At 46.3% G+C, this 19,450-nt stretch overlaps 1 protein-coding gene across 6 annotated transcripts in view; it reads right to left on the bottom strand.

The window, feature by feature from the left end:
* LOC127585045 (long-chain fatty acid transport protein 1-like) overlaps window positions 1–19,450 on the bottom strand; it is a 57,596-nt gene that overhangs the window by 22,200 nt on the left and 15,946 nt on the right. For 5 of the 6 annotated variants that reach the window (XM_052042179.1, XM_052042178.1, XM_052042177.1 and 2 more), the window contains 4 exons: window positions 17,560–17,742; window positions 6,430–6,824; window positions 3,537–3,698; window positions 370–439 (listed from right to left, as the gene is read on the bottom strand). In XM_052042179.1, coding sequence (XP_051898139.1) covers window positions 370–439; window positions 3,537–3,698; window positions 6,430–6,824; window positions 17,560–17,726 — 794 coding nt within the window. In that variant the 5' untranslated portion in view covers window positions 17,727–17,742. The remainder of the gene's footprint in view (window positions 1–369; window positions 440–3,536; window positions 3,699–6,429; window positions 6,825–17,559; window positions 17,743–19,450) is intronic. The other variant, XM_052042181.1, reaches the window with a different exon arrangement.

The raw sequence follows: 19,450 nt of genomic DNA, 5'->3' as shown, positions 1-19,450 counted from the left end.
CCTGCCACTTTCAAAGAGCAGGTAAACAAGCATGCATCCTCTTCCCCCTCCATACAACGTACAGGAAGCTGACTGAACTACTGAGGAGATTGCTGCCTAATATTAACCCAAGACAGTCCCCTTGGTCAGGTAGGGAAAGAGGTTTGGTTAGAAGGGTTTTGGGGCCGGTTTGGTAATGCAACCAGATATTTTCAAATTCCCTCTGAATATTCCAATTAAATTTGCTACATCTGTCCTCTAAGGCAGCACACTCCCATTATAACACAGAGTAAAAATAATTCCCCTCGCCAGCACTGTCGCCACCTGACTCTCTACAGAGTCAGTACCAATGTTACCTCTGCCCTGGGCCATGGCTGTCTTGGTTTGTACCTGCTGTGCACAACAATGGCAGCTTTGGGCATTCCAGTGGTGCCAGATGTGTAGATATAAAACAGGCGATCTACAAGACAACAAAGAGCATGAAAGGTTGGTGCTTTGCGTTGCAGAAGTTCTTGGCTTCTCCCCCCACCATCTACTCACCCCCAACATCACATTACCTCAAATCACACCTACAATAGAAAATCCCCCCCAAGAAAAACCAACTGCAGATGCTGGGATTCTGAAATGCAAACAGAGATTGGTAGAAATACTCAGCAGGTCAGGCAGCAACTGAGGAAAGAGAAACTGTTAACATTTAAGGTTCGGAACCCTTCATCTGAGCTGCGAAAGAGAGAGAACAAGTTGGTTTAAGGTAGCAGAGGTGAGGGAGGGGAATGGGCAGAACAAAGGGAACTCCCTGGTTTGCTCATCCCTCCCTGCCCACCCCTCCCCCAGCACTTCCCCCCTGCAACCGTAGGAGGTGTAACACCTGTCCCCACACCTTCTCCCTCACCACCATCCAGCCCTTCCAGGTGAGACAGAGATTCACGTGCACCTCCTCCAACCTTGTCTACTGCATTCAGTGCTCGCGATGTGGCCTCCGCTACATCGGTGAGACCAAGTACAGACTGGGCAACCGCTTTGCCGAGCACCTGTGCTCCATCCACCACGGCTGTCTGGAGCTCCCAGTTTAATTCCCCTCCCCATTCCCACACCGACCTGTCTGTCCTCGGCCTCCTCCACTGCCAGGGTGAGGCCAAATGCAAAATAGAAGAACAGCCCTTCATATTCCACCTAGATAGTCAACAACCCGACGACATGGACGTGGCAGGCACGGTGGTGTAGTGGTTAGCGTAACGCTTTACAGCGCCAGCGACCTGGGTTCAATTCCGACCGTTGTCTGTAAGGAGTTTGTACGTTCTCCCCGTGTCTGTGTGGGTTTCCTCCAGGTGCCCCGGTTTCCTCCCACATTCCAAAGACGTACGGGTTAGGAAGTTGTGGGCATGTTATGTTGGCGCCGGAAGCGTGGTAACACTTGTGGGCTGCCCCCAGAACACTCTAAGCAAAAGATGCATTTCACTGTGTGTTTCGATGTACAGGTGACTAATAAAGATCTTATCTTATAATTTCAGGTGACACTCTCCTCCTTTGTCCCTTTCTCTCTCCTTCTGATCTATCCAGGCCCTCTCACATACACCCTTCTTTCCAACCCCCCCAGCCCACCCGTGTCCTATCACCCAGTCTCTTCCCCCTCCACCACTCTACATCCGCCCATCACCCACACAACTCCTCCCACTGGGACCCTCCCACCACTGTTCCCATCTGCCCACCCCACCTCCCTTATTTGGTTCCTCTTCACCTCCCTTTCCTATCCGATTCCATTATCTGTAGTCCTTTGTTGCTTCAACCCATTGCTTCCCAGCCTCTGTCACTAACTGGAATATGAGATGCTGTTCTTCGAGCTTGCATCGGGCCTCACCCCGGCAGTGGAGAAGGCCGAGGACAGACAGTTGGTGTGTGGGTGTGTGTTATGTACGGGCTGTCACAAAAGGGGATGTTAACGAAGGGAGAAAAGTTGATTATTTCCCAATGAAGAAAGGGTGAGAATTGTCACTCACAACAGATTTTATTCTAACAATGCTCCCTGGAGCTTCAAGCAAGGGTTGGATGGTTGTGGGACAGTCACATACTGAAGTAAAAGGAAATGCTGTGCTCAGCACGTCAGGCAACAGGTGTGGAAAGAGAATCAGAGTTAATGTTTCAGACGGTAAACCCTTCATCACAGCCCAAAACATGAACTCTGTTTTCCCACAGATGCTACCTGGCTTGCTGGGTTTTACCAGCATTTTCTGTTCCTCCCCCCCCCCCCCCCCCCCCACTCACCCCCACCACCCCCCTCCAGCCTTTGCAGCTGCTTTGATTTTCAGTCATGACACTCCTTGTGTCTCATTGACATGTGGTGACTCAGTTTGAAACTGCTCCTTGAGTGGGGCAAAGATTACAACAGGGAAGTAGGTGAAAGGTTCCACTGTAAACCAGTGCTTGTGCACCGCTGCTCCTGCGGGTGATCCACAGACGTCAGGCAGCATTCAGGATGTAGACCCGTCTGGAGTGAGGGGGGAGGGGGGGAAGAGAGGGGGGAGAGAGAGGGGGGGGAGAGAGAGGGGGGAGAGAGAGGGGGGAGAGAGGGGGGAGAGAGAGGGGGGGAGAGAGAGGGGGGGAGAGAGAGAGGGGGGAGAGAGAGGGAGGGAGAGAGGGGTGAGAGAGAGGGGTGAGAGAGAGGGGTGAGAGAGAGGGGTGAGAGAGAGGGGGGAGAGAGAGGGGGAGAGAGAGGGGGAGAGAGAGGGGGAGAGAGAGGGGGAGAGAGAGGGGGAAGAGGGGGAGCAAGGGGGTAGGGGAGAAAGGGAAGAGAGGAAGAGGGGGAAGAGGGGAAAAAGAGAGGGGCAATGAGAGAAAGAGAGGAGCAGAGAGAGAGGCCTAGCGAGAGAGAGGGAGGGAAAGAGAGAGGGAGGGAAAGAGAAGGGGAGAGAAAGAGAGACGGGGAAAGAGGGAGGGGGAGGTGGGAGAGAGATTATGAGAGAAAGAGAGAGAGAGAAAAATACTAGCTTTAAGTTGCAGAGAAGGACAAGGATGGATTGGACAAGGGAATATGTGTGATTGAGTGAAGTCAAATGGATTAATGGGAGCAGTCAAAGGATGCTTATACTTTTAGGTCTGTGTTACGTGTTGATATAGCAGGACTGTAAACCTTGCCCAGCAGGTTAGGTGACACCAATGGAGAAAGAATAACTAAGTCAATAATAAGAAATGGATGACTTGTATATTAGATTTGCAGGTGTAGCCAGGTGCTCCAGTTAAGTTCTGTCCAGTGAGTACTGCATGTTGCTAAAGTGTACCCTGACACACCTCAGGCTACACATTTAAAAAATTATAATAACAGGACAGTGTACTCCACATAATCTGAATAAGTAGAAATCGGTTGCCAAAGCTTCTTCAAAAATGAGTAGGTACAGGTCACTGCCAGATAGTTCAAGCTTGCTAGTGCAAGACCTTGGAACACAGGCAGCAGTTTGGTGTGACTTTCAAACCCAGTGGTTACATTGCAACACCTGAATCCTCCTTTGAAGTATATCAATGGATAGATTTGAGAAGTAAACTAGCGGTGAAATAATCCTTACCCATGAATCCTACTGAAGGAGGAGGAGAGGGGGCGAATTTAGACGCTACGTTAAGCTGCGGGTCTAGATGTTCAATCCCAGCTGCAACTTTACTGGGGTCCCAGTTCCCACTGCAGTATTTCCGAACATTTTTCCCCAGTATTCCGTTCACTTCCAACAGAGCTGGAATAAAAGCAGGGACATACGACAATCAGGCGAAGCTCTATCAGCTCTTCTACTCATTGTAGCCATGCTGCGTTTAATGTTTATTGATCCTCTGCTGCACAAAAAACAAAATTTAAGCAAGTACAAGACAGAACAGGGTTGAGAAACCTAAACATTATAAATGTAGAAACTTGAGGTGGAAACATAGTAGTTGTTACTGGACTGGTAACAAGTGATCACTAGATGCAAGTCTGAATCCCAGCATGGTAGCTGGGGAACTTAATTTTATTTAATTAAATAAACCTGGAGTTTAGAAAAAAAAGTTACTACTGGACTGTTGTACAAATCCATCTGGTTCATTAATGCCAAAACCTGCTGTCTTTCCCAGTCTATCCAGACCATCCTCGGGTTACAACATGGACACCTGTACATTCAAACAAGCTCCTATTACATTATTGAGTTCAAAGTCTGATGTACATACATATGTTTGTTGCTACGAAAAGCAGAACTAGTTTCCTCTCTCTCTCTCCACATTTAGTAATTGTTCTTTCTTATCAGTCGTATGTGGTTTTGATGCCGTTACAATACTGTGGAGGTATGGTTACCACATCGAGTGATTTTTGTGTATTTTTGGACTTGGGGACGAAATTGACGTCTGTAAAAACAGAACCCGTTTGTTCCTCGGGCACAGCTTGTACGTGGCTCTGAACTCAACATGGACAATAAACATCAGCTTGCTCAGTGATGGCCACATCCTGTGAAAAAATTAAAAACGTCCTGCACGAACCACCTCAATAGATTACCTCTGAAAGATCCTGACTTTTCTGTTTAACAACATGTGTTCTGAAATAGTCTGGTCATTGGGTTTCCAAGCTCCCTTCCTCCAGGACCAGAGAGAGCTTTACAGGCAGCATTGTGTACAGCACATGATAGTTGAAAGGGCCTGGAATTTTCTGCTGGAGGGAGCTGAAAGCTTGGGCTAGGATTTTCATCAACTACCTTCACCCGATACCATAACATGGATTAAAGCACATCAACTTCGCCAGAGACTTGAGTGCAAAATCCAACAGTACAGTACTGAGGGAGTGTTGCACAGTCAGAGAGTCGTTGTGTAGTACAGCACGGAAACAGGCCCTTCAGCCCTATCCATGTTGTCTATCCATGGCCTCCTCTACTGTCACCTTGAGGCCAGGTGCAGGTTGGAGGAACAACACCTCATATTCCGCCTGGGGAGTCTCCAACCTGAAGGCTTCAACATCAATTTCTCTAACTTCTGGTAACCCCACCCTGTCTTTTTCTCCCCCCCACCCCACCCCCCACCCCACTCCTTTGTCTTCCCTTATCCCTATGGCTCTCTTCTCCCGCCTTGATGACCTCCCCCCATCCTTTATTCCATGGTCCACTGCCCTCTCCTACTGGATTCCTTCTTCTTCAGCCCTCGGCCTCTTCTACCCATCACCTCTCAGCTTCTTCCATCTTCTACCCCTCCCTCACCCACCTACCTTCCCCCTCTCACCTGGACTCACCTATCCCCTGCCTGTGTGTACTCCTTCCCCTCCTCCTCCCCCCACCTTCTTATTCTGGCTTCTGCCCTCTTCCTTTCCAGTCCTGATGAAGGGTCTTGGCCTGAAATGTCGACTGTTTATTTCCCTCCATGGATGCTGCCTGACGTGCTGAGTTCCTCCAGATGTATTGCTTCAGCCCAACTCACCCAACCTGATCAAGATGTCTATCTGAGCTAGTTCCATTTGCCTGCATCTAGCTCCCCTCCCTCTAAACCTCTTCTGTCCATGTACCTCTCCAAATATCTTTTAAACACGGTAGTGTAGCAGTTAGCGTAAGGCTTTACAGCACCAGCGACCTAGGTTCAATTCCGGCCACTGTCTGTAAGGAGTTTGTACGTTCTCCCCGTGTCTGCGTGGGTTTCCTCCAGGTGCTCCGGTTTCCTCCCACATTCCAAAGACGTACGGGTTAGGAAGCTGTGGGCGTGCTATGTTGGCGGCGGAAGCGTGGCGACACTTGCGGGCTGCCCCCCAGAACACGCTACGCAAAAGATGCATTTCACTGTGTGTTTCGATGTACATGTGACTAATAAAGATATCTTATCTTATCTACATAGTACCTGCTGTATTCCCCGAAGGCTCATTCCATATACCAACCACCCTCTCTGTGAAAAGGGGGCCACCTGTCAGAGCGACATTAAACTGAGCTACCTGTCTTTTGTCAGGTGGACATTAAAGAACCCAAAACTATAGGTGCAAGAAGAGCAGGGGAACACTTTACTGCTCATTTTTCCTTAACTGAAATGAAACAGATTAACTGGCTGTTCACCTCACTGCTGAGTACTGCGTACAAACTGGGTGTGGTTTAGCTTTGGATGGACATCACTAACTTTGTTAGATGCTATGAATGGAAAGACATGGACACTGGGAAGCTCTTGTCCCGAGCTGTCTGCAATCCCTACTTGGAAACATATTGCTCTTAACGTTCTCATCCAGGACTCAAAACCTTGGAGCCTGACTTGAGGACAGTGGGAGAAACCTTCACACACATGACACCAGCAGATCATCTTCAACTCCTTAAGGCAAGCAGTGATAGGCAATTAATGCCTGCCTTACCAATGATGTCAGACCCCAATGATGAATACATAGAAATGGCAACTGCACCGTGAAAATATAACAAACTATCGCAGAGGAATGTTGCAGTGGGAATATGAAAGGCTCAACCAACTTTTGACTGGCTGACTCACCGTCGCTCATCTCTGCTCCAAAGATGATGGCTTTGGCTCCTGACACAGACAGGCAGTGAGTGAGAGCGTCTAGGCGAAGGTTGAAGTTGAGCAGGGCGGCCTCCACCCCGACTTTGGCCATGCCGAGCCACAGGCCAACAAACTCAGGCCGACTCTCCATGAATAAGGCAATGACGTCCCCCGACTGGTAGCCCTGCTCGAGCAGGAAGTTCCCCACCGCATTTGAGTACTCGTCGAGTTCCTTGAAGGTCCAGCTTTCATCTGCTCCTTCGTAAATGAGGGCCACTTTGTCCGGGTGTTTCCTCACCGTTCTCTGGAAGATCTTCGGGATGGTACTGTCGTCCTTCTGGTGTTTATTCACTGCTAGCTTAACACGCATCAGCAACAACAGCCCACTGCCCAAGGGAGAAATAATCACATCTCATTAGCTTGCACTTCATGGAAGTGGCTGCACAGGTCGATAGGGCAGTAAAGAAGGCATGCGGCATGCTTGCCTTTGTTAGTCGAGGCACTGAGTTCAAGAGTCAAGAAGTTATGTCACAGCTTTATAAAACTCTGGTTAGGCCGCATCTGGGATACTGCATACAATTCTGGTCACCTCATTATAGTAAGGACGTGGAGGTTTTGGAGAGGGTGCAGAAGAGGTGCTGCCTGGATTAGAGGGCAGTCACTATAAGGAGAGGTTGGACAAACTAGGGTTGTTTTCTCTGGAACGGCAGGGGCTGAGGGGAGACCTGAGACAGGTTTATAAAATTATGAGAGGCATAGATAGAGTAGACAGCCGGTATCTTTTTCCAGGGTCAAAATGTCTAATACTAGAGGGTATACACTTAAGGTGAGAGGGGGCAAGTTCAAAGGGGATGTGCAGGGCAAGTTTTATTTTACAGAGAGTGGTGGGTGCCTGGAATGTACTGCCAGGGGTGGTGGTGGAGGCAGGTATGATAGAGATGTTCAAGGGGCTCTTAGATAGGTACATGAATATGCAGAGCATCATTAATTTAATTAGTTCAGCACAACATTGTGGGCCGAAGGGCCTGTTCCTGTGCTGTACTGTTCTATGTCCCATGAAACAGAGGGGTGGGCTGCAGAGCTGATAATTGCCTGTGACATTTTAATGAGACACTGCAGGGATTAATATCATTGCCGCACTCTCCCTTTTCCTGGTATCCCGGCAGTGCTCATTCCTGCATGGAGCTAGCTACAGGAATCAGGAACATCCTACGTGCAATTCCGACGCTCTCACCATTCATTAGAAACAAGTGGAGGCGGATGTGTGCCAAACTCACACTGAATCACTGCCTCATTCAATGCCTTCCAGAGCACACTAACCTACACTGGCTTCTAGTTAAGCAGCAAGGGGATTTTAAAATTCTCATTCTTATTTTCTTGTGGAGGTCTAACAAAAAAAAGTCACAAATCTTCACAAACAAGGCCCTGTTGGGGAAAGGTTGTTTTTTTTTTACCTACTGTCGATTTGATTGAATTGTTTCCTGATTTCACCTCAGTGTTAGTGGGCTCTAATTTTTATATAGAGGTTCCCTTTCCCAGATCTCCCCCCGCCGGAGAAATAGTTTTTGTGAATCAATCTTCTGACAAAGGAGGATAAATCTGTGCCTGATGGGTGTGTGAGAGAGAACAGATTCCAGGGAAATGTGGGGGAACGGGCCTAACAGGAGTTCTCTGAGAACCAGTACATCCCTGGGATGTGGGAGGAAACTAGAACACCCAGGGACAACCCACAGAATCACAGGAAGGACATGTAAATTGCACAAAGGAGGCACTGGAGGTCAGAGTCAAACCTGGGTCACTGTATAGGTGTGAGATGGCAGTGGCACAAGTCTTGTATCCGGTCAAATCCATTTAACGCTACAGATACTGAGCTTGGAATGTTCACCAATCCAGACACAAAGTTGAATGACAAACAAACTGCTGGAGGAACTCACCAGCTCGAGCAGCATCTGTCAGGATGTGGGAAGGGAATTGCCAATGTTTCAGGAAACCCGAAACGTCGACAATTCCTTTCCCCCCCTCACAGATGCTGCTCGACCCGCTGAGCTCCTGGAGCAGATTGTTCGTTGCTCCAGATTGCAGCATCTGCAGTCTCTTGTCTCTCCACAAAGTTGAGTGATGTGGTTTCATTTATATATCAATAACATGTCTGCTGTCAAGGGGCCAGGAACATTTGTAGAGTGGTGTATGCTGCATGCCTCCCAAGAACAGCTCTCATTTCACAAGGCTTTAGCAGGGGAAGCATGGTTGAGAAGATTCTAGCTGGCTTCAAATCATGTGGTTCCTCAGTCGGAACCTGTATCTCTGTTTGGGAATGAGCTCTAAAGAATGGTTTCCTGCTCGCGAACTTCTTTTCGTCAAATTCCCATTTACCATCTTAGGCTTTCAGTTAGGAATATTTTTCTGCAAGATCTTTTTGACATTTGATTGCTGATTTTAATGTGGAAAAATTATCCTGAGGTCTGAACTACTTAACCTGTATCTAGTTGGCGCTGAGGATTCCAGTTAGAAGATAGACTTTTGCAAGTTCTAACTACGTCCATACAATGTTTAGGCTCAGAAAAAACCTGAAGACACTTCACAGGATAGTTGAAACTAGCGATTGGGGTTCAATTCCCATCGCTGTCTGTCAGGAGTTTGTACGTTCTCCCCATGTCTGCGTGGGTTTCCTCCGGGTGCTCTGGTTTCCTCCCACATTCCAAAGACGTACGGGTAGGTTAACGGGTTTAAATGGGAGTGCAGACTCATTGGGCTGGAAGGGCCTGTTACCGTTCTGTAAATAAGGTTTTTAGAAAAAAGTTTTAAAAGCTGAATCTGAGCTTAAAAAGAGAGGGGTATTCAGAGGAGTGACCAGAAATGAGGTCATGCAATATCTTTAAAGGAAAATCTTGAAGAGGGACAAGTGACGTAGGAAGAGAATTCCAGAGCCTTGACTTCTAAAGCTATGGCCACTAAGTGGCACAGTGGCTCCCCAGATAGTGCATCTGCCGCATAGTTCTGGTAACCCCAGGGCTGTCTGTGTGGAGTTTGCACGTTCTCCCTGAGATCATGCTGGTTCTCCCAGGTGCTCCGATTTCCTCCAACATCCCAAAGACGTGTTGGTTGGCAGGTTAATTGGCCACTGTAAACTTTCTCTAATGTTGGTGGGCAGCAGGACAATCAGGGGGGATGGGGGTAGTGGGAATGTGAGAGAGAACAAGTTACAAGGAAATAAGTGGGGGAATTGGAGGGTCCCGACGTGGAATGTCGACTGTCCATTTCCTTCCACAGATGCTGCCTGGCTCGCTGAGTTCCTCCAGTGTGTGTTGCCGGGGAAATTGGATTGATTGGATTGCTCTGAGAGGCGGCACAGGCTCAATGGGCCAGATGGTTTCCTTCTTATCATGAAAAAATATAAAATAAAAATATTAAAGTGATTTTAGACATTTTCCGAATCTGGGCTTTGCTGGCAAGACTGGCATTTATTACCAGCTATAGCTTCCCATGAACTGGGTCATTTCAGAGTCAGTGACATTGTTGTGGGTCTGGAGTCACATATAGACCAGATAAGAATGATAAATCTTCACTGAAGGACGTCAGTGAACCAGTTTGGCATTTTTGACAATTTGGTAGTTTTGTGGATACTCTCATAGATATTAGCATTCATTTAATTAATTACATTTAAATTGCCCAGTTGCTATGGTGGGTTCTTAACTCATCCAGGCCTGTGGACTGCAAGTCCATCACAATGCAAGAGCGAGAGCGGTCATGTCTGTACACTGCCTCCTCTACTGCCAAGCTGAGGCTAAACGCAGATTAGAGGAACAACACGTTATATTCTGTCTTGGTAGTCTCCAACCTGATGGCATCAACATCGATTTCTCTAACTTCTGGTAACCAGTCCCCCCTGTTCCCCCTCCCCTTTTGTTTTCCCTTATCACCTCTGGCTCCTTTACCCCCCTTTCCCATCTCCCGCCCTCACGACCTGCCCATCACCCACACTTTCCTCCCTCTGGTTCCCACCTCCTCCCCTTTATCTCATGGTCCACTGTCCTCTCCTATCTGATTCTATCTTGTTCAGCCCTTTGCCTCTTCCACCTATCACCTCCCAGCTTCTCACATCTTTCCCACTTCCCCCCTTCCCCCACCTACCTACCTTCCCCCCTCACCTGGACTCAACTATCACCCGCCAGCTCGTGCTCCTCCCCCTCCCCTTTTATTATGACGTCTGCCCTCTTCCTTTCCAGTCCTGATGAAGGATCTCAGCCTGGAATATCGACTGTTCATTTCCCTCCATAGATGTTGCCTGACCCGCTGAGTTGCTCCAGCATTGTGTGTGTGTTGGTCAAAATATTGAGTTCTTGACAGGTTGTGGGATGGGTGAAGGGTACCGAGCTAGGGAGGACTAGACCCAGGAAGGGATCTGAAACTTTGAGACAAGGATAGACCAAGGGGGCAGCTTAGATAGTGGCACAGAAGAATCAAGTGGGGGGGAGAGTGCAAATCAGTACTAACTGCAATGGGAGAGAGGATGTTTCCCAATGGATGATAAAATGCTGAGTGGTGATGTTACCCTGAGGTATTTTGTATCCTGTACATCAAGAGTTTGGGCTATAAAATAGCAACATCTATGCAGAGGTCCTGTATTTACAAAATTAAAGCCAGCTGTCTGATTCCATCAGCACAGTGTTTATAATGCTTCTTCTCTGTTTTAGGCTTGAGGCAAAAGTTGTTGCAATAATCTTTTCCAGACAAATAAAGTGCACAAAGTGCTGATTTTAGTGTTGGGCAGGACAAAAGGTGAAACACAGGGTCAGGTGATCATTCAGCCCTGTGAGTCTGTCACCGTTCAGATAGCACAAAGAGGTGCTGGTAGGTTAAATGGCCGCTTTAGACGACAGAAGAGCTGGGGTGGTCGCAGGGGGTGAGGGGAGGAGGTGGGAGTGGAGGGGCACGTGAGGGAGAATAGGAGAATGGGTGTATAAGTTGGAGGTAATCGGACTGATAGGAATGCTCAGAGAGCCAGAATATGCTTGATGGACCTCCTTCTATGTTGTGACCAATTCTCATCCACCCCCCAAGCCATAATAGGGACAGTCGACGTTTTGGGTCGAGACCCTTCATCTGGACTGAAACATAGAGGGGAAGTAGCCAGTATAATGAGGTGATCTATCTCACTGGCGGCCTGTCAGAGCTTATCTGCTTTTGCACTCGGTCCCAGTGGCACAGACAGAAACTGATTGGATACGAAGCATGAAGAGGTTTAGGGAAGGATGTTTACTGTTGCAATAGTAAAGGGTGCAGGAGATCTCTAAAGCTAGAATTTGAGAAATGCAATGCTCTTCCAATAATTAATAAATGAAAGTTGTAAAACAACCCATAAATATTGGCAATATATTGCAATCTTTCTAATCTTACAATATTTTTAAATATTTGTTCATCACAAACTTTGATAAAATATTAAATAATGTGCATTCCTGAGGAGATGTTTATGCTTTCTAACCAACATGACTATTTTTCGATTAGTAGCTTTCAGTACCAAGTCAGAGTTTAAAAGCAATGAACAGACAACAGACTACTCTTTTACAGCTCAGTATTACAGCCTATCCCTGGGTTACAGACACCCGACTCATGGACACCTGTACAAATGGGCTCCCATGTTATTATTAAATTCAGAAGTTCAACATACGTGTATATATTCGTTTCTTCGAACAGCAGAACTAGATTTCTCTCTCTCTCTCTCTCTCCCCACTTTTAGATGTTCTTTCTTATCAGTCTTATGTGCTTTTGATGCCATTCATTGCAATTCTGTGGAGGTATGGTTATCATATTAAGTGATTTTTAAGTATTTTCCTATTCATGGACATCTGTAAAATAATTAGTGGAGTTAGTTTGTTACTGGGGGACAGCCTGTACAATAGCAAGGCTCTTTTTAAAGTGGACCCTCTACACAGTAGCAGAGTGTCTATCTACAGGGCACGGTGAGTAGCAGGACAGGTTCAGGTCCAAAGACAGAGAGGGTCAAAAGATGAAACAAATTCTTTAAGTTCATCAGCTAGCTTTTCTCCAAAGGCACAAGACAGTAACCTCACCCTGTTTTTTTACTTAAATGAGTTATTAATCTTTACTGACTCTAATCTGCTGAAGATGCTATAAATTTAGATAACTTCCCTCTGGAATTAGGGACTTTGATAAGAAAGGAATCAATTAAAAGGGAATAGTCCAGAGTAAGGCAATGATTTGGAACTAGTAAGACTCCAGGATGGTGTGTTGTCTCCCTGGTGCAAGGGTCAGGATGTCTCTGAGTGGCACGAGATATTCCGAGAGTGGAGGGTTAGCAGCCAGAGCTCATGGTCCTTATTGGCACCAATGATATAGGCAGGAAGGGAGATAAGGTCCTTCAAAGAGAATTTAGGGAGTTAGGTAGTAAATTAAAAAAAAGCAGGACCTCTAGGGTTGTAATCTCAGGATTACTCCCTGTGCCATATGCTGGTGAAGCAAGAAATAGAAAGACAGTTCAATTCAATGAGTGGCTAAGCAGTTGGTGCAGGAGGGAGAGCTTCATATACCTGGATCATTAGGTTCTTTTTCAGGGTGGGTGGGACCTGTACAAGAAGGACAGGCTGCACTGGAACTAGTGGGATCCCAATATCCTCGCAGCAAGGTTCACTAGCGCTACTTGGGAGGGTTTAAACTAGAGTGACAGGTAGGTTGGGAACCAGAGCAGTAGGTCAGCAGGTGGAGGGATTGAGGGGAAGGTACAGGTTATGACAAGTAAGTCTGAAAGGAAGGACAAGCAGGGACAGGTTAATGAACACAGTGGGACTGATGGGCTGAAGTGTGTTTATTTCAACACAAGAAGTATTAGGTATAAGGCAGATGAACTTAGAGCCTGGATCAGTGCATGGAACTATGATGTTGAGGCCATTACAGAGACTTGGTTGCAAGAGGGACAGGACTGGCAGCTCAGCATTCCAGGGTTTTGACGTTTCAGACGTGATAGAGGGGGAGGTAAAAGAGGTGGAGGGGTTGCATTACTAATCAGGGGGAATGTCACAGCTGAACTCAGAGAGGACAGACTAGAGGGCTCATCTACTGAGGTAATAAGGGTACAGCTCAAAAATAAGGAAGGTGCAATCACTCGGATGTGATTATATTATAGGCCTCCCCAGCAGGAGATTAACAAACAGATATGCAGACAGATTATGGAAAGAAATAAAAGCAACAGGGTTATCATAGTGAGCAACTTTAACTTCCCAGTATTAACTGGGATTTCCTTAGTGCAAGAGGATTAGAAGGGACAGAATTTGTTAGGTGCATCCAAGAGGGTTTCTGGAAACGGTATGTGGATAGTCCAACTAGAGGAGGGACCACATGGGACCTTGCATTGGGAAATTAGCTTGGCTAGATGACTGGTGTTTCAGTGGGAGAACACTTTGAGAACAGTGATCATAATTCCTTAAGTTTTCAGATAGTTATGAATAAAGTTAAGTCTGGACCTTGGAGGAAACTACTAAATTGGGAAGGGCAAAATTCAACATTAGACAGGAGCTCGGGAGAGTAAACTGGGAACAGCTGTTATTGGGCAAGTCTACATCTGGGGGTTGTTTAAAGACCAGCTGATCAGAGTTCAGGACCAGAAAGGAGGAAGAACAAGGAGAGCAAGGTAAGGGAACCCTGGATGACAAGAGAGGTTGTAATTTTTTTCAAAAAGAGGAAGGAAGCATATGTGACGTTTAGGAAGCTGAAATCAGATAGGGCCTGGAGGATTATAAAGAAAGCAGGAAAGAACTCAAGCAGGTAATTAGGAGGGCCAAAAGAGGCCATAAAATGTCCTTGGGAGGAAGGATTAAATAGAATCCCAAGACACTTTATATATAGACTAAAAACAAGAGGATAACTCTGGAGAGAGCAGGACCACTCAAGGATAAAGGAGGGAATTTATACTTGGAGTCAGGGGATGTGGGCGAGGTACTAAACAAGTACTTTTCATCAGTATTCACCATGGAGAAGGACATGGAGGATAGTGAGATCAGTGTGGGATATACTATTATGACAGGGCATTTTGAGATCAGGAAGGTGGTGATGTTGGGTCTCTTGAAGAGCATTAAGATGGATGTCCCCAGGGTCTGATGGAATCTATCCCAGGTTAGTGAGAGAGAAAAGATTGGTGGGGCCTTGACTAAGATCTTAGTATCCTCTCCAGCCGCAGGTGAGGTCCTGGAGGAGTAAAGAATAATCAAGGTTATGCCTTTGTTTAAGAAGGGAAATAGGGATAATCCAAGGAATTATAGGCCGGTGAGCCTCACATCAGTGGTAGGGAAGCTATTGAAGAGGATTGTTAGGGAGGGGATTTACTCACATTTGGAAAAGCATTGGCTAATTAGAGACAGTCAGCACAGATTTGCCTGGGGCAGGTCATGTCTTACAAACTTGATTGAGTTTTTTGAGGAGATAGTGAAGGTGACTGATGAGGGTATGACAATAGATGTTGTCTGTATTAATTTCAGCAGGTATTTGACAATGTCCCTTATGGTAGGCTGATACAGAACATTAAGATGCATGGGATCCATGGTGACTTGGTAGTTTGGATTCAGAAATGGCTTACCCATAGGGTAATGGTGGAAAGGTGCTATTCTGTCTGGAGGTCTGTGAACAGTGGTGTTCTGCAGGGATCATTGCTGGGACCTCTGTTGTCTGTAATATATATAAATAACTTGGACGAAAATGTAGATGGGTTGGTTAGTAAGTTTGCAGATGACACAAAAATTGGTGGAGTTACAGTCAGTGAAGAAGGTTGTCAAAGGATACACTAGGATATAGATCAGTTACAGATACAGGCAGAGAAATGGCAGGTGAAGTTTAATCTAGGCAAGTGTAAGGTCAAATGTATGGGGAGAGTATACAATTTATGGCCGGACCCTTATAGCACTAATGTAGAGGGATCTTGGGGTCCAAAGCTTCCTGAAAGTAGCAACACAAGTAGATAGAATGTTCATTGGTCGGGCAAAAAAGTACAAGAGTAAGGAAATCATGTTGCAGTTGTATAAATCCTTGGTCAGGCTGTATATGGTTCTGGTCGCCCCATTACAAGGGATGGATATGGAAGCTTTGGAGAGGTTGCAGTACCAGGATGTTGCCTGGATTAGAGAGTATTAGCTACAAGGAGAGGTTGGACAAACTTGGATTGTTTTCTCTGGAGCATCGGAGGCTGAGGGGAGATCTGATCGATGTTTATAAAATTGAAAGGCATAGATAGAGTAGACAATCAGAATAGAAACAACCAGAGTAGAAATGCTAAAGAGGGCATTGCTTTAAGGTGAGAGGGGGAAAAGTCTAAAAAGAGGTGTGCAGGGCAAGTTTTTTTTTAAAGCACAGAGTGGTGGGTGCCTGGAACACGCTGCCAGGGGTGATGGTGGAAGCAGATACGACAGTGGCGCTTGAGGCTTTTAGATAGGCACATATGGAGGGATATGGATAATCTGTAGGCAGAAGGGATTAGTTTAAATTGGCATCGTGTTCAGCACAGACTTTGTGGGCTGAAAGCCCTGTTCCTGTGCTGTACTGTTCTGTGTTCTGTGTTCATGGGATCTACACCCAGCTAAACCCAACACAACAGGAACCTCTCTAGAGTAGTTCAATTGATGTAATCACCCCCTAACATGGCCTGCCTGGAAACCTACCTTGGGAAGTCTATAATTTAACATTGATCTCAGACTTTTAACCATATGATGCCAACAAATGACAAGGAAAGTACTAAACTGTCACAAGATTAGGAAATAATGCAGGGCCAGTGTGAAGGAGCGGGATTCACTGGGCAGCCAATTCAGAGAGCTGGTAATGACAGGTTAGTCTCCCTCTGTGCTATTTAGTTCAAAGATTATAAAAGGGGATGACAGCTGCTGCTGACTGCATCCATTCTGCTTCCCACATTGTTGTTCTCACCCATTCCCCTTCCTCCCAAAGCCACAATAGGTTTCTTCTTCTCCTCAGCCCAGCCTCTACATTGAATAGATCATCCATAACTTCCAGCACTTCCAACAGGATGTCCTCACCAAACTAATCCTATTTTATTCTCCCCACATTCCCGTCAACTTCCCCAGATTCTACCACTCACCTACACACTAGGGGCAATTTACAGTGGCCAATTGACCTACCAACCTGCACCATTTTGCAATGTTGGAGGAAAACAGAGCACCCAGGGGAAACCCACATGGTCACAGGAAGAACATGCGAACTCCACACAGATGATGCCAGAAATCAGAACTGAACCTGAGTTGCTGGAGCCATGAGGCAGCAGCTCTACAAGCTGTGCTACTGTCCCACCCCCTTGATTGATTTTATATTATTTAAATGTTAATATGCATGGGAGAAGTTGATGGGATAAATCCCAAGGATATGATAATCTACATCCCAGAATTTTGAAAGGAGATACTGGATATTCTGGTCCCAGACTTCAGTAGATTCTGTAGATCCTAGTCTTGCTCCCACTCCTTAAGTAATGATCCTCCACTCACTGAGGTTTTCTGGATAAAATTCCACTTTTCCACCGCGTACCAATCCTAGTGTTTTAAAATTACATTAGCACTTTCATTCTCTTTTAATCTCAATTTTGTTTCTTCACATGTCCCTTCTGTCATCTCTTTCATCATCTAGTCCCTCTTCCCTTCATCCCATGACACATCCTTACCTTTTCTCTCCCCTGCCCTCTCCTCTTTATCCAGTTCATTACTTGCTTAAACACTGTTACATCTTTAGCTTGTTCCTGAAGGTCTTGCAGGCTGCCCCAACACGTTTTCAGTAACGCAAAAAGAAGCATTTCACTGTGTGTTTCGATGCACATGTAACTAATAAATAAATATCTTAATATCTTGTCTTAAAACTTTTAAAATACATCTCTACTGATGCTTCCTGACCCATTGAGCATTTCCAATATTTTCTGCTTTTATTGGAGTTACAAAGGTGAAAACCACTAACTACGGAATAACATAGATATGCTATAAATGTGAGAGAACAAGTTAAAAGGTCCCTCCGAGGAAACAGTGTCCAGCTTAAGTGTCGCGTCAAGTGCAATAGCAGGTCTTGAATGTTCTCACACTGAAGCATAAACACCCCACAATGAAATCTTACTGTGTAACTTACAAGATATCTCTAGGGGCAGTTTTCAACACGATTCGAATAAACCTCCATCCTCCAGTTCCTAGATAAATGCCCAAACTGGCAGCAATGCTCCAGGTCCAGGAAATTCCCAGGAGCTGCATCAATCCCAGTGATCCCAGGGATACAGTGCAACTAGCCACATTGTGCATCTTGCAAAGAGATAGCCTGTTTCAAAAAAAAACAATGCTGTAATTAACAGTGGTATAATACAGCTTGGTTCTCGGAGCAGTTACTAGTTAACCAAGTTGAACATTAGGAAGAGGATTATCATTAGAAGTGAGTGAGGCTCAACTAATTTGAAAATTGGCCAATTGTTTGAAGCAGTTGTTGTGTATGTAGTGCTTGCAACAAATACTGTTAGAAATCAGTGGTAAAAGCATAGCTGGGACAAAACATGGGTTGGGATTTTAGCCACCTCCCCTCCACCCCTCTGTAACAAGCCTGGTGCGAAGCAGAGGTCAACAGTGGACTGGGTCCACTCAATGGGCCGGGTCCTCCAAAATATTATGATGCCCCCCCACCTCGTCTCTCCACCCCCTTCTCTGCCCTGATGTAACCAGAACCACAGTATGATTTTACTGGAGAGGGCCTCGTCTAATGTCAAACCAGACAGGTCAATCACAGCCTGCCAGGAAGTTCTGCCTCTGTGGTTGCCAAGGGCCTTGTCCAACATGGGGGATGGGGTATGGTGTTATCCCACAGATTTTCCTCTGGCTCTGAGGCAGTCCCTCTCGTTCCGTGGGTGAATCAGCCCTACATTATGTATACGAAGCCTGGTGCCAGCTAGATCTGTATCTCTAAGTTGGGATGCTAACTCTGTTTGGATCTATTCTGGGGAGGGGTTTCATTGTATGATGTATGGCAACAGACTTGCTTGCATCTTTTACAATAAGTCATGCGATAAAACCGCATTGATATTAACCTCCAACCTAAAGCCAAGCGGGTTGGACTGAGCTGGGAAGGTCTCCTCACCCCGGTCTTCATCTTCAGAACCAGGTTTATTATCACTGACATATGTTGTGAAATTTGTTGTTTTGAGGCAGGAGTACAGTGGAAGACATAAAGACATAAAAAGTACTGTAAGTTATAAAGCTAAATAGTGCAAAAGAGTAACAATGAGGTAGTGTTCATGGACCATTCATAAATCTGATGGCGGAGGGGAAGAAGGTGCTCCTGGAATGCTGAGTGTGGGTCTTCAGGCTCCTGTACCTCCTCCCCGATGCTAGTAACATGAAGGGGGCATGTCCCGGGTGGTGACAGTCCTAAGTGATGAATGCTACCTTCTTGAGGCACCGTCTCTTGAAGATGTCCTCTACGGCAGAGAGGGTTGTGCTCATGATGGAGCTGGCTGAGTCTACAACCCTCTGCAGCCTCTTTCGATCCTGTGCATTGGAGGCTCCATACCAGGCAGTGATGTAACCAGTCAGAATGCTCTCCACTGTACACCTGTAGAAATTTGCAAGAGTCTTTGGTGACATACCGAATCTCCTCAAACTCCTAACAAAGTAGAGCTGCTGGCGTGCCTTCTTTGTGATTGCATCAATGTGTTGGGCCCAGGATAGATCCTCTGAGATGTTGATGCCCAGGAACTTGAAGCTGCTTACCTTTTCCACCGCTGACCCCTCAATGAGGTCTGGTGCGTGTTCTCCCGACCCCCCCGTTCCTGAAGTCCACAATCTTCAATAAAGTATCAGCTCTGTGCAGTGATTTCAGGCCCCACTGGTCTTAAGGGCCATCCCTCTCCATCGTACAGTAAAACTCCGATAAATCTTCGGACTTTGGCTGTGTCGGACTAGCAGGTTTCCTGGACTATCAGATGCTACTCCAAATAACACCCAATATGCTTGCACTTCACTTTTTTTAAAAACATATT

Source organism: Pristis pectinata, chromosome 31 (genome assembly GCF_009764475.1).
Source record: "Pristis pectinata isolate sPriPec2 chromosome 31, sPriPec2.1.pri, whole genome shotgun sequence".
NCBI classification, from domain to species: Eukaryota; Metazoa; Chordata; class Chondrichthyes; order Rhinopristiformes; family Pristidae; genus Pristis; species Pristis pectinata.
This window is presented reverse-complemented; position numbering and strand designations above follow the sequence as displayed.